Below are 16119 nucleotides of genomic sequence, written 5' to 3'. Positions count from 1 at the left end.
ACACACACACACACACACACACACACAAAGTACAAAGAAAATTTTTATTTGAACATATCGCATAAATTATGAACTTAAGTGTTCATTGAAACGTGAAATAAAACACATATCCAGCTTACTTAAATGATTTCTAATCGGTCTTCAAGTTAATTGTCGAGTTCAAATATGTTTTAAGTATACACCGTTTAAAGCCCCACTCCTTCCCTTGCAAACAGATCAGCTTATCATCAAAACATATTTTAATTGGGTTACGACTCTGCAAACATTTGGTCACATAAACTTTTTTTTTAAATAACCTCTTGACTGCAAATTTTCATGAAATAATGTCTTAAACAGACACTAGTGACTGTTACGAAATTACCAAAATAAGTCTACTGTGCAGAGAGAGCACCCATGCTGTTCATTTGCTGTATGCGCCCTAGTAGAGGGGTTGCCTTATCCCGTGTAAAAGCCTGGTCAGATTTGGGACGAAATGTGTAAAGGTAAAGACCTTCCTAGCTGTTTGTTTGTTTTTGTTTGTTTGTTTGCTTAACGCCCAGTCCACCACGAAGGGTGATATCAGGGCGGTGCTGCTTTGACATTTAACGTGCGCCACACACAAGACAGAAGTCGCAGCACAGGCTTCATGTCTCACCCAGTCACATTATTCTGACACCGGACCAACCAGTCCTAGCACTAACCCCATAATGCCAGACGCCAGGCGGAGCAGCCATTAGATTGCCAATTTTAAAGTCTTAGGTATGATCCGGCCGGGGTTCGAACCCACGACCTCCCGCTCACTGGGCGGACGCCTTACCACTAGGCCACCGTGTTGCGGTACCTTCCTGTTTAAACGATTCGGCTCACCCTCTGAGTCCAAAGATCCGGCCAGGCTTTTACATGTGACAAGTCCATCCCTCCACTTAAACACATACCATAAATCAACAACATGCTTGCGTTCTGCGCACAGTGGACTTGTTGCCTTTAAAGCTGTGGTCTATTTATGACTTTCCGGGGCTACGAGGTTGAAAAGCGTTGACTGAAGCTCTCAAGGTCATACACGCCGTATAAGTGGGGTTTCGGGTAGCGTTTGCTGTACAGAATTCTGTACATGATTTTCATCCCTATCTTTTCAACCTCGCAGCCCCGGATAGTCATAAATGGACCACAGCTTTAACGGATCAATCACGTAAGAGACATCAACTGTCACTCTGCCTAATCAGATCATTAAGAAGTTCCCGCTCTCCACAGGGAGCAGTCAGGATGCTGATTTGTGATGCATGTCCAAGTGGAGGAATAATCTTATCCCATGTCAAAGCTGATTGGAGAGGTAGTAAGCCGAGCTGTTTTCTGTGGAAGGACTGTGCCTTTAATGATGAACACCGCTTGTCATCTATCTCCAATAATTGCGAATTTCAGGTCCATCCTCCGCCCCCCCCCCCCCCCCCCCCCCCTCCCTGCTTTATTGCAAACTCAAGAAATCTTAGAAAATCAGAGCCTCCCCCAAAAAAACAACCACAAAAAAACAAAAAACCAGTAGGCTCTTCTGAAAATAGATGTAAATTTACAGAAATTATGAACAGTAAATCTGAGAAAGCAAGGTCTTAATGCTACCAAGAAACGCAATTTGGCTTTGGACAGTTTTGGTCCCCTTTTTTCGTGTACAATCAATTCATTTCACTCTTAAGTTATCGCCTTGTTTTCAGTAGACCGTTTTATGTTGTATGTGCATGCAAGCCTTAGAGCAACGTGTCAGGAGCAGTGTCACTGTCACTTTTAAACGATTAATCAATGCAGATAAATTACCAGTGGGTTCAATATCTTTTTTTCCAGGAGACCCATTATATAACACCTTTGATGCACCGCATGCACCTTGCATTTTTCATCCAATTGTCAAGAAACAGCTTTGGTCTGTTCATTAACACTCTCTCCCATTTTCGTGGCCTTTTTGGTACGATTGAGCGTTGACACAAGAGAGGCAACTCTTCCCTCTTGCAAGGGATACAAGCGAGAAGATGGAGTATCAGTTGTTCCCCTTGGTGCTACTTTCGATCCGGAGGGTTTACTGTCAGTGGTCGTGTTGTTGATGAACCTTGCCACAATCGGAGCCACAGCGGCGCTTGTGTCCGTCTGTGTCTTTGAATTCAAAGTCTGCGGCTTGCTCTTGCCAGTGTCACTGTTTCCATCAGAATCGACAACGTGCACATACACATGTTTTTCACGTGCTGAAGGAATACTCACACTGTCCGGCTGCGCTAGTCTACCCGCTCTGGTCCCTGTTGTGGAATAATGATTACTCCCTGCACTGACGTTGTTTTTCACTGCGGGACTGTTACAACTACCCACGGCCGCCATTTTGTTGTTTGACGGAGTCTTGTAAGTCGGCAGAGTGCTGTTTTTGCTCGCAGCCAGGCTGTTTTTATACGCTGGAGCTGTTATAGGCACGGGGCAAATATCCTCATAGTGGGCGGAGCTTCCGCTGGTACTGGAGACTGATGGACGGCTGGGACGGGAACGAAAGTGAAATCGCCTCAAATTATTCTCGTCCGGTTCCACGTCACACACTTCCTCCACTTCAGCGTACGCGGGGGAGGCGGGGGTGGGTTGCAGGGGCTGCCCGGGGGGCCGGGCGTCTGCCACGTCACAGTACGGCTGCACCAGTCGGGGGCGGGGGCCGGGATCGGGGGGGTTGTCCCCCGTGTAGGTGTGGCTGAGAGTCTGACACGCCCCCGGCACGGCGTACACGTGTTCTATCAGCTCCACCTTGGGTCGTCGTCTGGAACAGCAAAAGTACAGAATGATACGGCAAACTGTTACTCAAAATGACAATTGAAACTTCAGGAAGACGAGATCTTCAAAACAGAAGGACGTGAGCGCTCTAACTATCGATAAAACCATGAGTGCGCGAAAGAGAGAAAGAGTGAGAGAGAGAGCACACATATTTAAAAAAAAAAAGAAAAAAGAATGCATCTAAACATTGGCACCCCGTTAAGGCAGCGATCAAGATGTTGAGAGTTTTGTGTGCGCCCAAGTGGCCCTATCCTGGGCGGTCTGAGATGGTAGGCATGACGATGCAGGAATACAGGGACGGGCAAGGCGGGGGTCTGGGGGGCCTTGCACCCGCACATGTTAGAAAATTAAAATTAACATTTGGGTCTGTGTATCAGAAAAAAAGTACATTTGCTCCCGGGGATCCAGGATACCCCCCCCCCCCCCCCCTCCCCCATCATCCAGACTTGGTATTCAAGGGGAGGACTGTGTCAGTCCAGGTAATAAACATTTGACGGTACATTACTTACTTGATACAGACGATGATAAGAAGGATGGCCAGTGTGATGGCGATCAGACCGATGACACACACCAGTACTACCAGGACTGAAATACACGGTCATCGTATAGCGTGAATTACGTTATGAGGACATGTTGACCAAACGACTCGAGATACATGGATAACGTCAGATACACATACTCGGACAGACAGACAGACACACTCGGACAGACAGACAGACAGACAGACAGACTGACACATACACACACACACACACACACACACACACACGACCAGGGGCGGAGCAGTTAAGCCGGAGGGGGGGGGGGGGGGGGGGTTACAAACTGGGATCCAGGGGTCGGTAGCTATTTTATAAACAATGTGTGGCTTATCTTGATTTTAAACATGATCAACTGATCATGGTCAGCAGCCACTCATTATTTCTGTTAAAGTTAGTATTAAATAATGTCAATTTATCTTCCATGATATCTGCTCCCGACACCATATAGTATGGTTAAAAGGAAGACATGTCGCAGAGGAGTGGCAGTTAAAACTGTACAAACATGATACTGAGAAGGATTCGTTTGTTGGTGTTTTTTTCACAGACAGAATCGTTTTGGTTTTTTGGACAGCCGGGTAGGGGGGGGGGGTCCGGAACCCCTGTAACACCCCCCCCCCCTAATCCGCCCCTGCACGACTGCCTTGTCCTGTCTAAATGCATGCCACCATCAACATGAAAGACAAAGCAATATCAGTTTGTCTTTGTTCCATAAAGTAGGCTATATTATAATCAAACCGCGCGAGGAACAGAACACCACAGAGGTTCCAGAGGCAAAGCGGGGGTACATTACAATAATATAATATTTATGTCATCTACATCCTGAAGCCATGAAGTGCTTCCGAAGGTTGTCTACCTCTAGTCTGTATCATACATTTCTTGTACGCTTCCAATTGTACTGCACTTGAACGTTGACAATTATTCGCAATTTCAAAGTATAATAACCGAAGCCTCCTTATGTATGTATATCCGGTTAGTCATTTCACAATGTCTGAACCTCAAGGTATGAAATGCTTCCGAATGTCTGTCCTGTGAGCGGCCCTCTGTCATTCGGAGGGATGAAAAGAGACAGGAACCAACAGGAGAGACATAGAAACAAACGTCTGCGGGGTATTTACATTCAGAAAGACAGAAGACATCACGTTCACACAATATAGAGACACACTCAGAGACAGAGAGTCCAACAAGCGTGGTCTCTACTCCCCCCCCCCCCCCCCCCCCGCTCAACTATCACTCTCTCTCCCTCTTTTTGTTCCTCTTGAAAGCAAACAGACCGGCATATAGTCAGGCACACGTACACACACACACACACACACACACACACACACACGAACCGACCCATCACTCTCACCCCCTACATAAGCAAACTTATACTAGACCCCCCCTGTGCACATACACTGACACACACGATTACACAATTGCGAAACCTCGTCATTAAACCCAAGAGCAAAAATGCACGCCTCTTGGGGTCAGAGAGTTCACAAGACAGCACTTAACACAAAAATGTCAAGACACTTCACACAGTGACGTCACACAATGTTGTTACACATACTGGTCATTGTGTTCTCCTGGTCGCTGGATCCGCCGTCATCCGACACGCCGGAAGCTGACGTCATAGACTCTGCAGCAAAACGGAAGTGGTGTGTTGTTAGTTGTGCCAGGATCGCCAGCTTGACACTGCTGGATTTGTCTAAACATTGTCGTTGATACACACAACTGTGTTGATGGTTCAATTTTATTCATGCTGACTGTTGCTACTTTCTCTCTGTTTTGCTTTGGCTTCTACAATTCAACTGCCGTTGAAACAAGAGTGCATTTAGAAACTAGCACTCTACGCTGAATGAAATGTACCGGATATGTTCCTTCTCGCGCTCTCCGTCTGTCTAGCTGTCTGTGTGTCAGTCTGTCTGTCTGTGTGTGTTTCTGTCTGTGTGTGTGTGCGTCTGTCTGTCTGTCTGTCTGTCTGTCTGTACGTCTGTCTGTCTGTCCGCCTGTCTGTTTGTCCGTCCATCTGTCTGTCTGTCTTTCTATGTCTCTCTGTCTCCCTCTCTGTCTGTCTCTCTCTCTGTATCTCTCTATATCTCTGTTGGTGTGCGTTTTAGCTGCTGCCAGATAAAAGATTTTTATTTAAATTTGTCACAATGGTGTGTTTTTTAGCATTATTCTGCATGAAACTGATGCTAGCTGCTTTGATTGGTGTACACAGTTCTAAAAAGAAATGTCAACATTCCAATTTGCCGCTTTCTCATTTCTTGTCTCTCCTCCTCAATTTTCCGGACCTGACTTAAAAGCAGATAACTGCCACTACGACACCAATCTTCGATCCTTAACTATATTCATTGAAATGCATTCACTCACAGAAATATTAAACATTGTTGTCGTTTGACTTAGAACTCACTGTCATTGAACTTGAACTTCATTGCCATTTAGCTTAGTTAAATACCTGCTCCCTGCATTTAACCTTCCCCTCGCTATTGCAGCATGATACTCACGGTTATAGGACGTCGTCATGGTAGCGGTGAGTGTCGACCCCAAGTGACCGCCGACCACACCGTACTCAGTATGGGTAACGCTGGACTCCGAACACACAGAGAGAAGTCCAGCATGCCACAGGCTGCGATGTACAGGCTCCAATCTCACACTGTCCTTCACTGCAAGATAGATGGGTGGATGGATGGATGGGTGGTTGGATAGATGGATGGATGGATAGATAGATGGATAGATGGATGGATGGATAGATAGATGGATAGATGGACAGATAGATAGATAGGGCACCGTAAAATAAAATACTTAAACAGACAGGCAGACAAACAGACAGACGGAAAGACCAAATAAGGAATCCAGTTGGTTTTGTCTTTCAATCACAATTTCGGCATTAGAAATTGTCTTGACGTTCAAAATCAACAGTCATCCTGTCTCTGTCTCTGACTCTCTAGTCAAAACTCTTTTAAACTTAAGATCGTCTAAATCGTCAAACTGCCTGGTAGCTGCTTAGGTCTTTCACAGGTACATAGTTGTTTGTCCTTTGGTCCTCAGTCATAGACATTCGGAATGGTCCTTTGCGAGCGTTATTAACCTTTTACTGTCCTCTATTGTTGGTCATTAATCAAACACAATTTGTTTCTCACCTGGCCAGGCTTTTAACTAAATGATTACTAATTTCACTTCATCACCGATACACACACCGCTGTTCACCGCTTTATAGTCACTGATACAGATGGTGTTCACAATATCACGTACTGATACAGATAATGTAGATGCTTCGCATTTCAAACTAGCACTCAGGACTGCTTTAGCAAATATGCGGTGTTGACAAGAGTCGCTCTTATTATCTCATTTCAGGATTTAATCTCTCCGTGCTTTTGTCTATTTTTAAGTGTATCCCAAATTGTATTAACGATTTCTTCCTTCGAAGAAGTTCTATTGTTTGGTTCGGGACATGTAAAATGTATTGTAAAGGGACTATCACACACTTTTCACAACCATGGAGGAAGACAATCTAAATGATAAAAACAGGTCTTCAAAATGGAAAACGAAAAGAGACCTACCAGTTCAGATGGACGCTCCCAACCAATGTCGATCCTTACTTTTCTTAAAGTACGCAAATTGCACATTGGATACGACGTACCAGGACAGAGACTTAATCTGTCTCAATGGAAGCGACGGACATTGCAATGAGGTGGCCGAGAAGTATGCTCCACTATTTGTATTCCAAGTGACACTTTAAGTGCTGACGAATTTAAAGTAGCGGGTTATTTACAAAAAGCGTCGTGCTACTTTAAGTGTTATTTGGTTGATGAGTCTATTTTTCCGGGTTTCATGGAAGGCGTTGTACATTTAGAAAGTTACGACAATTTTAAGAGTTTTAAAGTGAAATATCCGCTTTTAAATCCGCCTTTTTTAATTTGCTTAATTTCCGTAAACACCAGCATTCGATTTTCTTGGAAAGAGCAATATGTATCTCCTCTTACCTTACTCGTTTCAGTTGTTTGACATAGTATTTTAGAACTCCTGCATCTTTGTTTGAGTGTTGCCGTTCACCCTTTTTGCCTGCAATTCTGTGTTAATTAACACGTGTGCTCAACTGTACCGACGGTCGTGAAACGGAGAGATGCTGGAATTTGAGAAGTCTGGAGATCCACTCCTGCAAAATAGAATTGACCTAAAAATGAGCTGTGAGATGAGCGAATTTAAATATAGAATAAAAGTCTGCAGGCGCCTTCTTCATCAAGTGTGTACCACTTCACGCGGTGGATAAGGTGGAACAGGAAACCCGTTGAGACTCAAAGAGACGAACCACTGTTCCACTTGACCCGATTTGTTGCCGATTTTCCGGAAACGTCGGCCGACCAAAGTCATCTTCTGCCCGTACATACACACCGCTCCCTTTGCCCTTTTAAACGCACGCTTAGTTGTAAGCAAATGTAACGTCGTCTTGAGTTTGCAGATTTTCTTCTTAATCAGTTTCCTGGTTGTAAAACTACGCACTGTCGTTAATGTTTACGTAGATAAGCAAAGTACATTAGTGTAACAGATTCGCCGCCGTGTGTGTGCAAGTCAAGGGGTAGCCTTATCCCATCATTGTAAAAAAATAAAATAAAACATTTCAAATACAAAAATGGCCAGATTGGATATGGAGAGCCGAATCGTTTACAGGAGGAGGGCAGTGCCTTCAAATAAACAACAACAACAACAACAACAACAACAACAACAACACAATGAAACAGATAAAAAGAACATGAAAACCAGAGTTCTCATTACCAATACCCCAAGAAATGTCAACAGACACTCAAAACCCCACCACCATAACAACAACCACCAACTTCTTCTGTAGATTCTTCTGTTCCTCATCCCCATTCTTTCAATTGTGGTCCTGATTTGGCCTATATGGTCCGCTGGACCCAAAAATCAACAACTAACTAACTAACTTACTATTCTTTCAATTTGTTCTTCTGGTTTATTTTTGTTATGTCCACCATTATGAAAATGTGTGTGTAACTTAGTCATTCTTCTGGTCACGTAATATAAGCATTTGCTTGAGTGCGTGTCCTAGTTGTATGTTTTGAATTGTTTCATGCGAAGAAATTCTGAATACAATTTTGTTTAAACCAACCACCACCAACACCGCGTATCACCCACCCGAATAACCCAGCCAGAAGCGCAGAGGGTACGAGTCTCTTGCAGGGGTCAGTCTGACGTCCACAGGCCCACAAGACACGATCTTCATCTGGTCAGTGTTGTCCTCCTGTCCATCTCCAGCCTGGTCGGGCCTGTTGCTGTGGTGGTCACTGGCACACAGACGACGCGTGTAGAACCTCTTGTCTGTGTCGCACTTGTACGCCTGAAAATCGAAAGCAAGGTATGATTTAGATCATGGTTTCAAACAAAGTTATGGGTTGCTACGTTCGCTACAACAATAAGTTGTTTGATACAAGAATTAAAAAAAAAATGAACAGATTGATAACAAATTAATGATCTTATATCACCAAGACATTTAATGACTGAGGTTCTTCTTGATGAGAAATCATTTATTTTATAGTGTATGAATTTAAAACTGATTTCTTTTAAAAGATGTCAGGATGAAACAAAAGTCTGTACATTTTCTGCAGAATTATTGACACAAACATAGTGAATTCTGCTTCAAATTCGGGCTTCAAGGTGACTGTAGACATGCATTCAAAATAAAAAAATAAAAAATAAATCCAAATCTATTCTTACTCTTTCTGTTGGCATGGTAGAGTTGGAGATTTGAAGACACATTTATTATATATCTGCTCAGTTCAACCGCTTTCAAACTTTTTCTTGGATGCCTTGTGAGTGTGTGTAAACAATTAGGTGAGCAATTTGTATTTTGTTGTGTTTGAATGTATTGACTGTACTCAAGCCAGCCATATGCCTGTGGACTGCACGTGTTTGAACAAATGTAATGTCTTTAATAGACGAATTCCAAAAATAACTCCGTCGGGTTTGTTTGTATGCGTTGTGGGAGAGTGACCTTTTCTCTGGAGGGGCCAATCACCAGCTAATAAATGGTCTGTCGGAAACACGTTGGAACAAGCACGTGTTTCCTTCCAAGCCCTCGCTGCAGTGATGGCTGACCAATCCAATATTTGTATGAGGTTTTGCAAGAAAAGGTCACTCTTCCACAGCCTATACAAACCCGACGGAGGTATTTCCACAAATCGTCCATTTTGATCGGCTTTTCAATATGAAACGTTTCTCCTATGCCGTACACCTGTACACTCACCGATATGTGCAGTCCTCCGTCACACCTGCCGTGAGAGCGGCGTGCCGAGGCCAGGTCATGTAGAACCAGGTGTACGGAGGTGCGGGGGGAGCGGGGTTCGATCCTCCAGTGACACGCTGTGTACTCCCCTGCCGCCGGGTAGTCGGGGTTCTGTAGGAAGCCCTCGGGCTCCCACAGTCTCACCGCGGAACCCGTGCATCGCTTGTCCTCTAGTGAGTCTGTAAGTGAGATGTACAGATTCGTCTGGTACTTTATGGACACTACACAACACCTAACCGAAAATGGACACATCAGTAACTAGGTTAGATTTTTCTTTTTTACACCTTTTTTTTTTTTTTACTTGTTTACTGTACACAACACCGTGAACAAGTCCGTTGCATTCTCAATGGAAAGTAGATCACAGCAGTACAGGTTCTGCGGGAAGAGCTTCCACGGTCTGACCAAAGACATTCCTGGGAACCCGTACATCGCTAGTTCTCCAGTAAGTCTGGGCGTTGAAACAAAATATCAGTTCCACTTTTCAGAAAATCCATTGGTAAAGTTTGTTTAAAGCCACCCTCCGCCTCCCGTAAACCATCAGTTTCTGGCCACAGACACTGTCAGGGTTTTACACACAGTACAAACACCCTTTCGTTTAAACATTTACCGCTGGTGCCCGCTGAGGCGGAGTGGGGCTTTAATTACCTACGGTACCGACACATGCAGAGCTTTGCGGTGACCTTTCGAGTAAGATTCGGCTGCTGATATGAAGAAATCATCGAAACACATTTTTTTTTCTTGAAATTCTTTGTATATTCCTTGGGACACATGCAAAGATGGCAGCCGGAACTTTACGTGACGCCATTGTTCTCATTATGGAATCTTATTGAAGCTTGCTTCTCTTTTGACGTCAGATAATTCCCTTTGGAAGCGGGGGCCAAGAACAGACGTCTTGGTTTATTCATTCAGTGTCGGTTCTCATTAACTGCCGTTTATTTTATGAACAACCTATTTATTTACTGAACAAACTATTGTTGCTATCAGCGACTGATCTATGTGACATGATTGTACAAAGTATCTCTCGTCGGAGCCGACATCTACTTATTGTACACCATAATGAGCTTGAAACGTGTTATCTGTGGTACAGACAGACATCGATTTTAGGTGTGGAACAATGCGCATATATTGTACACCCTGCTATGTAAGCACTCTGTTTATATATTATATTTTTCTGTACCACAACATTTTTAAAACGGAAAATAAAATGCACATGATTTATGATGCGTTATATGTGCTTGTTAAGAGATACTACCCATACAGTCAGTCTTCTGCCTTTCCTTTATTGCATGCAATGATCCTTTGCAATGATATCGTTTGACCTTTGCGGACTCGATTGACCTATTGTATCTGAATATCCCAGCCTTATCACTGGACACATTAATTCCATGTATCCTTTGTTCACAGTCATGCACCCGCCTCTACTTCAGTCTCCCATCGTGTCTTCCATCTTGCTGAACTCTGCCCTTTGACCTTTGGCCTTTGACCCGACTGCGCCTGTTTGCTTTGACCTTTAGAAGCCGTGCTCTTTGACAAAGTATATCGATAACCTTTCCAAAAACATGCTTATACTCTGTGTCGCACTGAAGATCTACATATATCCCGTCTCCTATCTGTGTTCCGTGTTTTTGGGTACACCAATATGCATTTTCTACCTGTGAAATACGTATAGCTAAATACTGCTAGTGAGCATGTGCACCACTACGGATCTTCAGGCCTGTACATGCGATAAGAAATTCCTCCCGCTTCATTTGCACACATTCCTTAAATCAGCGCACCGTGAGTGTTTTTTTCTGAATTATTTTCGTAAGTCAAAGATATGTCGATCTGCGAAATTAATTCAGCAAAAAGTGCTTACTTTGCACAGAGGTTATCCTGGTGTGTGTCCAAGTGGAACCACACTCTTATCGCATTACAAACAAAAAGCAGGTAGATCTGATCTTATGCCAAGGTCTGGGCAGATCGGAGGTGGTGAACATGATTGCTTACACAGAAGGATGGGTGTGTTTTTTTTAACTCGTTTTTTTCCAGACATTTTGCGTTAAGTCTCGTCTGCCTTGGAAGCCGACACGGTGTCCTTGACTCGAAATCACAGCTGTTGTGAATCCTACCCCCAAACTGCACTTCCTCTAATTCGTCATAAATTTGAAGGAAAAAAAAGACAGAATGATTGTTAACGCTCCAACATTTAGAGTTTACAAAAACCAAGAATAGTGAGTAAATGTAACAAAAAACAAAACAAACAAGTCGCGTAAGGCGAAAATACAATATTTAGTCAAGTAGCTGTCGAACTCACAGAATGAAACTGAACGCAATGCAACGCAGCAAGACCGTATACTCGTGGTCCACCGCTCACGGCATAGGCAGTGAAATTGACAAGAAGAGCGGGGTAGTGGTTACGCTATGCTGCATAGCACGCTTTTCTGTACCTCTCTTCGTTTTAACTTTCTGAGCGTGTTTTTAATCCAAACATATCATATCTATATGTTTTTGGAATCAGGAACCGACAAGGAATAAGATGAAAGTGTTTTTAAAACGATTTCGAAAAAAAAAAAATTGATAATAATTTTTATATATTTAATTTTCAGAGCTTGTTTTTAATCCGAATATAACATATTTATATGTTTTTGGAATCAGCAAATGATGGAGAATAAGATAAACGTAAATTTGGATCGTTTTATAAATTTTTATTTTTTTTTACAATTTTCAGATTTTTAATGACCAAAGTCATTAATTAATTTTTAAGCCACCAAGCTGAAATGCAATACCGAACCCCGGGCTTCGTCGAAGATTACTTGACCAAAATTTCAACCAATTTGGTTGAAAAATGAGGGCGTGACAGTGCCGCCTCAACTTTCACGAAAAGCCGGATATGACGTCATCAAAGACATTTATCAAAAAAATGAAAAAAACGTTCGGGGATTTCATACCCAGGAACTCTCATGTCAAATTTCATAAAGATCGGTCCAGTAGTTTAGTCTGAATCGCTCTACACACACACACACACAGACAGACGCACATACACCATACCCTCGTTTCGATTCCCCCTCGATGTTAAAATATTTAGTCAAAACTTGACTAAATATAAAAAGCATTCACAAGTTCATCGACCCAATGGTCTTTATAGTGGACATGTAACCTTGCATCACAATGCCCCCTCCCCCCCCTCCCCCCTCCCCCCCCCCCCCCCACCCTCACCCAGTACTCACCATGAACACACAAGAACGATACAGTCCTCGTATCACGGGGCTGACTGTTGCACACGACGCTCGCGTCACAGGCTCTCTTGCCCATACACGCTATTTTGACGTTTCGCAGCATGACGTCATCTGTCTCCCCGTTTGATGACGTCACACTTGTGACCAGTATCAGAGAAGAGGGACACGTCAGTGTCACATTCTGCTCTGTGCAAATTTGTTTTCTGCATTCCACCGGAGTGTCTGAAAAAGAAGGAAAATAAAATCGTAATTTTCAAAACAAAAAGAAAACACAATAGAAACCACTGTTGGTAAATTCTTAAATCAAATGTTCGGCAGCCTGTCGCGGCCTTCTTCAGGATGGTATTCGTAATTTTCGAATAAATCAGCTTCTTTTTATTTCGTGACAAAAATCAGTAAAACCACTCGCACTTCATTTTCAGACATTTAGTAGAAATTTTAAGCAAAGATGTATTTGTGAAAAGTACAACGCAGTTGTGAATAATACAGTAGATAAATTTTACAAGGATTGGCGCCTGTATATGCATGTTTTGATGTAACCCTTAGGTTTGTTCTTTCTTAAATCCTGTTGATACTGCGACCACCAAGCCCTGAACATCCCCCCCTCCCCCACCCATCCTCCCACCCCATATGTATGTTGTAATTGTTCAAGTGTTCTTCTGCTGTATGTTTCTGTCCCTTTGTTTAAGTGATGTCCTGAAATGTACAGTATATACATGTAAAAAAAAAAAACTCCACAAAAAGAGAATTAAAAAAAACAACAAAAAAACAACACTCGCACATAATTGTAGTGTTGAGCTTCATGGGCAGTAGCATATTTTGGTGTATTTTGGCGTAAGCTTCACATGGTTTGAAATAGTGTTAAATAAGTTTGCTGTTGCTGTGTTTTTCACTGGGTGGTATAATGAGATACTACATCGACCAAACAAACCGAGACGTCTCTTTTTGACCCTTACTAAAAATGAGAGTGAAAATGCTGACGTCAAAAGCAAAACAAAGTTAAAACAGATGTCAGATGCGTCACGATACAATTCAGTCACTTCTTATGTGTGTGTCTTGGGGAAATTACAGAGTTTCGCGAAAGAAGTTTGTCTCGGTGCAAAAGTTCTTGTAAGGTCAACGATGGGCTGTGCCGGTATCGGTATCGTATCTCATTCAACCAAAATTCACGAATAATAGCAAAACTCAAAAACCGGCCAATGAGCAGAAACCAATCAAACTAAGAAAAAATGACAAAGCAGTAGATTTATTTTGATACCAAGAACTATCAGGTGCGATCGAAACGGTATCACGGACAGGCTGGCTATTTTGTGACAGGCAGTTTGGAGAGAAAAAATGGTAAACATGAGCATTGACTTCTGTCAGCTGGGCCAAATTGAGGGACCTTGGCGTTCCTTGGGCATCACGATCACTATGATGAGTGTAAGCAAATACCTTATAATTTGCTAATTAGCGTTCATTGATTAGGCGCGCAATTAGTATAACAACCTCGTACGTTTCCTTTGTGAATGATTCGGTTTGTGTGCTTATGTAATCTGTGTGTACTCTTACGCTTCTGGAAACATGTTGCCCACAGGAAAAAACGTTCCAACACACACACACACACACACACACACACACACACACACACACACACACACGCTTATAATTATACACACACACACACACACACACACAAAACACACACACACACACACGCACACACACGCACACACACATACACACATATGCGCAAGTACGCACGCACGAACACACGCACACGACCGCGCACGCGCGCGCACACACACACACACACACACACACACACACTCACACACATATATATAAAAACACACGCACACACATATATGCGCAAGTACGCACGCACAAACACACGCACACGACCGCGCACGCACGCACACACACACACACACACACTCACACACACACACACTCACACACAAACTACGGAAGGGGGTTGGGGGTATGGAAAGGATGCGGTGGGACTCCAAACAGATAAAAACAAAATAAAGCAAAAAATAAAGATGAGCACACTAACAGGCACACAACACAGACGGAGACCGAAGCTCTCCATATTAAACTTGCACAGCGAGAAAAACCCAACACCCACAAACAACTTGGATGAAGCCGGGCTATCTCTCCCACACCGATAAGACACGGATACACAGGGTGGGAAAATTCAAGAGGCTGATAATTAAGCCTGCATCTCTGGCTACAAATTGACGTGTAAAAAAACCATAAGATGGTCGTTTCCCTTCCAGAGTTTCTGTTATCAGGCCCAGAGAGGAATGGCATGTGTAATGTTGATGGTGATGTCAAACTCTCGGAATATGTTGTTTTAGAGCGGAGCGGTCCATGCTCTTGGCACTATTTGAACTCGGACGAAATCTTGTTGAAAGACAGCATTTTTACTTTGCATGCGAAGTCTTCTCCTCTTTTAGATTTTTTGCTGGTGCAAAGAAGTCTTTACCGACCAATTATTGTGTTATTTTCGGTTTTCGATTTGTACTTGGGTTCCGGGCTGAAGAATGTTCGAAAGCACATTCCTTCCCGTGAAAATGATTCGGATCACCATCCTAGATTATGGCCAGGCTTTTACATTAGGGTTTTCCGGGCCGGGTGTAAGGCCATCCCTGTACTTGGTCACATACCAACATTCAACAGGCTGGATGCCTTCTGTACAATGTTGTTGTTGTGGTTGTTTTTTTGTTTTGTTTTTGTACATCAAATTCTTTAAAGCCTCCATTGACAATTTTGCAATTAATTCGTAAAACAAATTCAACTCTGCACAGGAAGTAGTCAGGACGTATATACATATATATATGTCGTGCCGAATTCACGTAATTGCCGACTTCGCGGAATCGGCAACATTTTTGCCGAAAACGCGGAAAGGCTTCTAAAATTTGCCCATTTTGCCAAATCGGCAGCCACTTTTTTGTTTTAAAGTTCTCAAATGCCTGGGATATCGTCACACTTAGACAACTGGATACTCGAATGAATAGATATTGCAATAATCGATAAGTTATGGCAAGTTATTGCAGAAAGTGTAGTTTTCGTGCATTTCCGGAGTTATGCTCGACACAGAACAACTTGGACCATACAAAAACATGGTAGGGAGGTAAAGCAATGTTAATGCAATTTTCTGGTGACACAACAAGTAACAGACTGGCTGTCGTTTTTGCGAAATGGGCAAATTTTAGAAGCCATTCCGCATTTTCGGCAAAACGCTGCCGATTTCACTTAATAGGCAGCGTTTTGCCGATTACGCGAAATGGACAAACATGTTGCCGACTCCGCGAATGCAGCAATTCCG

General features: G+C 43.1%; 1 protein-coding gene across 1 annotated transcript in view; it reads right to left on the bottom strand.

The window, feature by feature from the left end:
* Window positions 1-1430: 1430 nt before the first annotated feature.
* The window catches only part of LOC138981823 (uncharacterized), a 22391-nt gene continuing 7702 nt past the window's right edge, over window positions 1431-16119 (bottom strand). The window contains exons 2-8 of the mRNA XM_070354900.1: window positions 12798-13028; window positions 9553-9770; window positions 8445-8646; window positions 5798-5956; window positions 4858-4926; window positions 3279-3354; window positions 1431-2755 (exon numbers count right to left, since the gene is read on the bottom strand). Coding sequence (XP_070211001.1) covers window positions 1873-2755; window positions 3279-3354; window positions 4858-4926; window positions 5798-5956; window positions 8445-8646; window positions 9553-9770; window positions 12798-13028 — 1838 coding nt within the window. The 3' untranslated portion in view covers window positions 1431-1872. The remainder of the gene's footprint in view (window positions 2756-3278; window positions 3355-4857; window positions 4927-5797; window positions 5957-8444; window positions 8647-9552; window positions 9771-12797; window positions 13029-16119) is intronic.

This window comes from Littorina saxatilis, linkage group LG12, assembly GCF_037325665.1.
Source record: "Littorina saxatilis isolate snail1 linkage group LG12, US_GU_Lsax_2.0, whole genome shotgun sequence".
Lineage (NCBI taxonomy): Eukaryota > Metazoa > Mollusca > Gastropoda > Littorinimorpha > Littorinidae > Littorina > Littorina saxatilis.
This window is presented reverse-complemented; position numbering and strand designations above follow the sequence as displayed.